General features: G+C 42.5%; 1 protein-coding gene across 1 annotated transcript in view; it reads right to left on the bottom strand.

Moving 5' to 3' along the window:
- Positions 1-9,072, bottom strand: part of LOC107655744 (collagen alpha-1(XXIV) chain-like) — a 118,736-nt gene that overhangs the window by 99,786 nt on the left and 9,878 nt on the right. The window contains exon 3 of the mRNA XM_016443317.1: positions 3,473-4,737. Within this exon, the coding sequence (XP_016298803.1) occupies positions 3,473-4,737 (1,265 nt within the window). The remainder of the gene's footprint in view (positions 1-3,472; positions 4,738-9,072) is intronic.

Consider the following 9,072-nt stretch of genomic DNA (forward strand, 5'->3'; position numbering starts at 1 on the left):
ATGCTGGGGATTGTTTTTAGATGAAAGCATTTTCTTTTCTTGATTTTTTTTCGTGAAACCCTCCCAAACAACATGTGGTGTAGGTGCTGTTTGATTTTTATTTTTAAGGTTTTCTGACCCTGAGACTCAATTCTCCAGCTGTGGTCCTTGGAAAGTCTTTAGCCACTCAAACTCTCCTCCTCACCGTGCATTAGGACGATATAGACACACGTCCTCTTCCAGGCAGTTTCGTAACATTTTCTGTTGATTGGAAATTCTTAATTATTGCCCTGATGGTGGAAATGGGAATTTTCACTGCTCTAGCTCTTTTTAAAGTCACTTTCTAATTTGTGAAGCTCAATGATCTTTTGCTGCACATCAGAAATATATTCTTTGGTTTTTCTCATTGTGATGGATGATTAAGGGAATTTGGCCTTTGTTTTCCCTCCTGTTTATATTTCTGTGAAACAGGAAGCCTGATCATATTTACCAAGGGTGCCAATAATTCTGACCACGACTGTATTATATATATATGTATATACTAGAGCCCGACCGATATGGGTTTTTTGGGGCCGATACCGATACCGATACCGATATTAGGGAGTAAAAAAAGTCCGATACCGATATATTGGCCGATATTCTTTCTGTATATTATAGTACAGTACCAGTCAAAAGTTTGGACACTTTCCCATTCGTGTGTCCAAACATTTGACTGGTACCGGTCGGCGCCGGACCGCGAATTTAACCACCCCTAACTCCCGAACCCCGGGGGCTATCCACGCGGGGGTGGTCTCATTCGAAAGAGGGCCTCTAGACGTACACTCGATTCGCGTTCGAGAGGGTTCCTCGAGCTGAAGGGATCCCCCGAATTTGGTGCGGATTCGCTGCGCCGTTATGGAGATATGGCCGTTCAAAGTTTCAATGGTTTTCCATAGACTTAAGCTTTAAAACGTTTCATTCAGGTCGCCAGTAGCAAACAATGGAGCGCGCTCTGCCGGACAAACTAAGTAATTACACCATTTCAAGCATTTTATCTGCATTATATGTTCTGTAAAAAAAATGTTCATATCTGCAGCATATCGGCGGCATATTCGCCGATACCGATATATCGGCGACAGGCTCATATCGGCCGATAATATCGGCAAAACGATATATCGGTCGGGCTCTAATATATACACACACATATACATATATAAAGCCACACTAGACTTGTGTATTGTGTAAGATGAGAGTGGCAGCAGAGAAAATTCCCAGATATGGCTCTGTGTTATGACAACCATTATTCAAGACCCACATAAACAAAGCCTCACAGGTTTTGAAAGCACTAGTCGTCCTCCTAATGTGTCTCTTATGTTTTGGCTGCTTATTGACAGAAGTGTGTAGGAACATCTGGAACGGAGGTTAGTCGTGCTCAGCCTATCAGAGAAGGCGAAATGTTTCGGGCCCATGCAGCTGCGCTCAGGGCCGACAGAGATCTGTGGAAACTCTGAGACAGCAAACCGCCTGAACACCACAGGTGAATCTACATGTTCAGTAATCAAACCCCTGTTGAAAGAGATGCATTGGTCTACAATTTGCTCTCACAAACAGTTACAACTCTAAAACCATCAAGACAGACCAGGTGAACTCCCTAAACTGGTTTAAGCTGAACAGCAAGAGTGCTCTGGATAAATGACAGAATGAATTATTAAAATGTCATTAGATATTTTAAGAAACTGATTTCTGGGCTCTGGAAACAAAAATCATAAAGCTATCCATCTCATTCATTGATTTGTACCTTCAAGGCATAATTACAGTTACAACAGGAGAGGAAAGCACAATGAAACGCTGACTTTGGATAGTCCCAGCTGGTGAATTTACCTCCCCCAGTTCTTCCAAGACAGGAATGCACCATATCCCTCGGCCAAGTGAGAGCACTTAGGGTGACGTCCAACAAAAATATCCACAAAGTCATGTCTCATATCCACATATCCTCACACGAACCACTTATGCAAACACCTTAGTCTTCCACACATAAATGTGCAGGCAACTGTTTAAACATGAGTAAAACATTACTTTAGAGGAGCTTCGGGGCGTCATCGTAATCTTTTCCAAAAAGATCATCCGGTGTCTGGCGTTCGTTTGTTGGCGTGATTGAATATATTCTGGGATTCTGGAACTGAGGCTCACAATGGCCTACTGACCTACACTTGATATACAACTGCGCTCCACCCTGCAGTTCTGCTGTTGAGAGTTTATTTCATGTACTTTGCTATATTTAGCATTTGCTCTGAGTAAATCAAGCCATATTCCCCATGCTATATCAGTGAAAAAAGCAAGGAGAAAGAATTCATGCTGTACTAACATAGCAGAGTCATAACTGAGAGCCAAGCCAGAGCTCATTCATGACAGGCCTATTTACCATCATTCCCTCTGGCAGCACACAAAGGATAAAATATATACATCAAACTTTATTTGAACACCAAATCGGATAATTTTGTACTGGAATACCATAAGTGTAAACTGAGGTCTAAGCTAGTGCTAATCATTTTTAACCCATAGTCCCCTTGGGAAATGATTTTGGTCAGAATAAAAATGGACACTCTGGGAAATATCTTGCTTCTTCTCTATTTTTCACTACCCAACACAGGAATATTTATGCTAAGGCCAAAATAGCCTCATGTCTTTGATGTGTTGTGAAAAAGACAGTAATGAAAATCTAAGATGCACAATTGAATCTATGTACTACAATTGAATATAAGTTAATCTATGTAGAGAATGACGGGAAATATAGGGTTCACCAAATAGGCCTGGCATCTCATAAATGGGCTAAATAGGTAGCATTTTCTAGCACTGTTCATCAACAGACAAACTAAACTGTACCAACATTCACCATTAAAGCTTATCTTGATGACTAGCAATGATACGCCTCCGGCTCGGAAAGAAACCCCAGAGTTTCCCCACAACTAATTACAACATTGCGGTGGCATTCGTGTGCGCTCATCTCATAAACATGATTATCCTGACATGACTTTGAAAGCAGAATTAGACTAGACTGAGTGTTTTGACATCACCTGGTTATCTTGTTGCTATGTGAGGCAAACTCCATTACAAATGGTAAATTACGTAAATTAGCACATCAGTCAGATTACAGCACGAGCAACTGGCGGTGACTTGGAACATGCTATTATAACCACCTGTAAGTCCGGGAGGACAAAAACAAACTATCACCTTGCTTCTAAATCACTACCTGTCACTGGCAAATTATTTACTTCTTCTCTTGCCCAGTAGACGCCTGATCAAATATGACTCACAGAAACACAGCCAAGTGCACGCTCTCTCTCAAAGAGCTTTTCATTCTGCCCAAGAAAAAGCCATAAATTAGCCTGAATGCTTATGCATTGTAATTTGGATAAATTCTCAAGTAGAGCTTTGCTCCGGCTTGCAGCGACTTGATTCTGAAGATTATGGAGGTCATTTAAAAGCACAAGAAAGATAATCAGAGAGTACTTACTGGAGGACCCGGTTCTCCTTTAGGACCAACAAATCCATCATAGTCGAAGAAATATTCGTCTTCTTCAAAACCATAGTCATATCCATAACCCTCAGAGTATCCTGCGTCGAGCCCCTCCTGGACCTGTTCCTCAGATTGGTCCACTAGGTTATAGCTGCTCTCTTCATGGTACAGGATGGTACTGTTCACTTTAGGATTGGCCTGCAGAAGCTCTTTGTTGGATTGGTGGGATCTACCTTCATTCCTCAAGGCCTCTTTTAAACGGCTCTGCTTGACGATGGTGCTCAAGTCCGGGGTGGCCCGAGTTGCTCTGGGCTTCTTGAGAAGCGGCTGATTCTCAGTGTCATTTTCACCATCAAGGGTCTTCTCTGTTGCGGGGTTGCTCGTGGAAGTCTCTGAAGTGAGGTCCAAGGATTGCACCTTGCTGAAGGTTCTTGGAGATGGGTTCATGTGCCTAGGTGTGCTGGAGCGAAACATCGGAGAGCTTGTGGTTGAAAACTGGTCAAAAAGTGCTGTGGGAATAGTGTTGGTGGAGTGATCAGCAAGAGTTGGGGTAAATGTGTGTGATTCCGAAGAGCTGCGGTGAAACTTTGGGGAAGGTGAAACTGATGGGAATGGGGATTCTGAGCTCCCTGACAGAGATCGGAAGGTGTCGGACAGTCTGCACTGTTTTTTAACATAGTCACAGTAGTGCGCTGCAGCTTGGGCAGAGGGGTAAATATCCAGCTGGCATAATGCTCCTTCAAACTGCACCGCCCTGGAGTCCATCCTTCCCACAGAGAGGCGGCCTTCAGACCTCAACGTCTGTGGACGGGTCAGCGTTTCCTCGCCGTACTGCACAGCCCCGCAGCGTGCTTGGAAAGATACGGAGCGTGGCCGGACCCCCACAGAGAAGGAGTGCCACTGTCCATCTTGCACATCGTACTTGAAGTAGATCGACGCTTTCTCGCCTATGTAAACCACTACCCTTCCGGGCAGGAGCTGCAAGCCAAACTGCAGTCTGTCCCTGTCGTCACGCACACTAAAAATAAAGGCATTGTTCGCTCGCCAGGAGCTTAAACTCACTATGATAGAAAACTCCTCCTCCACACCTGCGGGGAGCAGGTCCACTGATGGGGCCTCAATGAGGGCATCCCGTCCGAGGATAACCCCAACACCAGGGGGCAGGATGGACAGAGATGAGGCAAGGGAGGTGAGGTAAGGTGTCCCAGAAGAGTGTATGTCTCTTTGACCTGAAAGGCCCAGCTGATGAATAAGGTCTACACCTTGAGAGAAAGAAAAAGACAATTATAAGCAACAAGGAAGCTAAGCGGGGTTTGGCTAGGTAAACACCACAAGAAAGACATTCGATGCTAGTTTGTTGTGTGGTTGGCTCTGACAGTGTGTTCAAAGGGGTTTTTAACATGACACTAGAGTGTCCCAAGTTTGTTCAAACCACTAAAATAAAGGATGAGTAATAGAGATGAGTGACTAGTCCACGCACTAGGCCACGGCTTTAATTTAAATCTGTTAAATAATTTAATTTGGCTGACAGTCACCATAAAACAATTTCTGACTTAGAGGGCCTCTATAATACAAACCACACAAATGGTATGAATATGTGCTTTGACATCCATGACATCACAAAAATTACCCATGAGCACTTGCATAGCATCTGTGGTCCAGATGAAGAGAGACAATGAGGAGAAGAAAGTAGGGGTCTCAAACCACACATCTCTTTTCTCTCTTTCTGTGTGGATCATTCTCTTTTATTCTGTCAAATGTTATTAGTCTGTGTGCATCTGAGAGACGAGAAATTACATTTTGAGGAATTAATTTCTCATCATATCTGTTTAGTTTAGACCACGGCTCTTCAATTCCAGTCCTGGGGGGGGGGGAAATTAAACACACCTGTATGTAATTTGCAAGTAATTCTGAACACCGTGAAAGACTTGTTCCACGGTGTTTGATAAGGTTGGATCTCAAGTCTGCAGGACACCATCCTCCGGGACTGGAGTTGAAGAGTCCTGGTTTATAAAAAAATATCACACATAATTTCATTAGGTTTACTTCTTGAATAGTGCAAATATCCATTAGCACCTTATATGAGCGATCTGTTAGCATCAAATTTATCTCATACTTCATTGCATATTTTGACTTGGATAATCAACAAAAGTCACAAACATTTAGGTGGAGGCTCTAGTGGAGCTTCAGTGAATGCATATTACTTACTGATATTTTTAGGACAAATAAGCTTTACCTAACCTGCTTGCTCCAAACCCAGACGTACCCACTTACACCCATCAACTGATAAGGCTCTGGTTCTCTGGAATTTGGACTTAAAGGTGAAGTTTGCCATTTCTGCACCATTTGAGCCACCAAACAGTATTGCAAATCTTAAATATTTTCAAGACCAACAGATAGTCCCGTGCATTGGATGAGTCCATGCTGCTGTGTTGGGATGCTCATGCAAACGTAACAATGTTTAATAGTGCCACAGAGTTTTAGGCTTACATTTTTAAGGGAAATCAACCTACAAATTGTTTACCTGCTGTTTCCGCATATTAAGGTAGGATAGAAGCATTTTAACATTGAACACTTCATTAAATACATTGCACACATGACTGCGTAAGCAGTTGCATTAGTTAAATGCTTGCTTTTAACCCAGACTTTCCCACTTGTACCCATTAACTGATAAGGTAAGCTATTGTTCTGAGTGGAGGTCAACTTGTCCAAACTGAATTTGGATTTAAAAGTGACATTTGCAATTTCTGAACCACTAGAGTCACCAAACAGAATTGCAAATGTTCAACTTCAAATGTTTTCAAGCCCAACAGATAGTCCTGCACCAAACGCACATCATCATCCATATTGCTGTGTTGGGCTGTTTGAGATGCTTATGCAAACTGAACATTGTTCAATACTGGCATACTTTTCAGGAGAATTAACCTGCAAATTGTTTACCTGCTGTCTCTGTATATTAAGCTAGAATAGAAGCTTTTTAACATTGAGGAAATTACACACTCCAACTTTAAGTACATCATAAAGTTATACAGGCCTGAGGGCAGCAGAGCAGATCCGTAAGGAACTACAGCAAGTATGTTTTTGAGATCAAGTGAGCAGGAAAGCTTGTCCTCCTGTCAGCAAACACAGACAAGCTTTTACACGGTTTGAGAATGTGCATAGAGAGATCTCTGAGGAGCTGTGCTGGAAACCGGCACTTTCATTACTAATCCAGACTTTCTGCTTTTGTTTAAACAGATTTCTTCATCCTCCGCTTAAACAGATGACAAGCAAAAGGCAACAACGGTGGAGGCACAACGTTACCGTTGTTCCCTCTCGTTCCTTCTGTTCTTTGAGTTACAAGTTCAACGCAGGCCGTTACTGTGCCTCGAAACTCTTTGTTGCTTGATTCAGTGTGGTTTTAAAAACAGACTGGATCTTAATCAACCATGAAAAAAAAGAGAATTAGACTTCAAAGCTGAGCCAACCATGTTTTTGACTGGTAGCACATGGGCGACCCTGTGAACTTTCACCTCTTTGGCAGTTCAAATTGAACACTGAACAGCCAATAACTTATTTTTTGAGCGTCGCTATCATGAACAATCATGAAGAGATGCAGCGAAACCAGCCTGGTGGCAATCGGTTGCACTCTGGCCATCTGGAGTACCAAACAATTTATTTTAAGATTAGACTTGTGTGTAACCTGTCTCCCAATTTGACTAAGTAATCAGAGTAGACAGTTGGTATATGATTTTTTATTTTTATTCTTTTGCATTGAGCTAGTAAGAAACCACCTAGAACACCCTAGCAACCACACAGCAATGTGCTACAACCCACTTAGCAATATAACAACGTTTATTACAAATATAGCAACACTTTTGCATTTTGATAAATCCAGAATGTTGATAAACAAACAGTTACTAGTATAGCCATTGACTTCCACAGTATTTTTCCCATACTATGGAAGTCAATGGATACCAGCAACGGCTTGGCTACCAGCATTCTTCAGAATATCTTCTTTGGGATTTGTGAATGTGACGAGAGGGGCGGGGCCGAGAGCTGTGGGAACGGAGCGAGGCCGGTGGAGTAAATGCTAATGCACGACGCCTGCGCCACGCACCGGTCTCGAGTCCCACGGAGGAGCTCCGGAAGGATAAAAGGAGGAGTGACGACAGTGTTGGAGGAGAGAGGACCAGGCCTGGATTTTATTTTGTGTTTTGGTTCTGTTTGTGCGCGACAGTCGTCCGCGAGGGGCTGTCGCGCTTTTTTGTTTATTTTGTTATTAAAGTTTTGTTTGAACGTTCGCCGATTCCCGCCTCCTTCTTCCCGACCTACGAACGTTGTTACATTGGTGCCGAAATCCGGGAGGAAGGAGGGACACGCTGCCAGAGATCCCTCCAATGTAACACAGTTCGTAGTCACGGGAAGAAGGAGGCGGGAACCGACGAACATTTAAACAAAACTTTAATAAAATAAACAAACACAAAATGAAAGTAAAGCGGCAGCCCCTCGCGGATGACTGCCACACACAAAACACAAAATAAAGTCCAGGCCTGGTCCTCTCTCGTCCAACACTGTCGTCACTCCTCCTTTTATCCTTCCGGAACTCCTCCGTGGGACTCGAGACCGGTGAGTGGTGCAGGTGTCGTGCATTAGCATTTACTCCACCGGCCTCGCTCCGTTCCCACGGCTCTCGGCCCCGCCCCTCTCGTCACAGTGAATAAAACATCACTAAAAACATTATTTGTAGCACACCTGCCATCCAATAATCACAATAAGCTTAGTGCTTTGTTACTTTTATGAAACAAAGTCTCAGCTCTCAAATTCTGTCTGTCTTGAACTTTAACGTGGCATGTTAGCAAGTTCTTGTTACAGCCACCGTTTAAATGTTTATATTTCAAAAACGAACTGGTACAGGAACATAATTTTATCATTGAAAAGTTGTCTTGCTTGCATGTTTTTATACACCTCAGTTTTTGTTTGAGTGTTGATTAAACACATTTGACTGATTATTATTTTGACTGATTTTCCTCTAAATTAAAAGTTTAATTTTGGTTTCTGCATCGCTACATTTTATCAGTTCTTGCATTCTCTGGGAATCGAACCCATGACCTTGACAATGCTAGCTTTGTGCTCTTCTGTTTGCACTACAGGAATGTACAGTAGTAGATAGTAAACAATCTTCTGTAATCTGCAAACACGCAGTGTAATGATAGTCGAGCAGTTTTCTAATGATATACTTTAAGGCTTCAGGATGTTGTGCAATCATAATTCATGTGTGCTTGTGTAACATCGTTACTGGAGGCTGTCCTGTATTGTTTGAAGGTGTTTTAGTTATTTAGCAGCATGTGTAGTCTTTTCTTACTAATGGCAGCTTGAACAGCAGCCAGACAGTGTTTTGTATCTCAGCGAGCGTTTGATCTTTATATCATATTTGCTGTAGTGATGATTCCAGATAAAGATCAAATGCTGTATAAACTGTAAGGCTATGCTATCAGCAGGCCTACACGGAGTCTGTGCCTGGAGAAAGAGCTGCAGATTTCTGTAGGATTTGATTTGTAGGATCAGAAGAGGCTTCTTTCAAAAATATTAAAAAGTCTTACCTTATATATATAAAT

This window comes from Sinocyclocheilus anshuiensis, unplaced genomic scaffold (genome assembly GCF_001515605.1).
Source record: "Sinocyclocheilus anshuiensis isolate Anshui unplaced genomic scaffold, SAMN03320099.WGS_v1.1 scaffold1297, whole genome shotgun sequence".
NCBI classification, from domain to species: Eukaryota; Metazoa; Chordata; class Actinopteri; order Cypriniformes; family Cyprinidae; genus Sinocyclocheilus; species Sinocyclocheilus anshuiensis.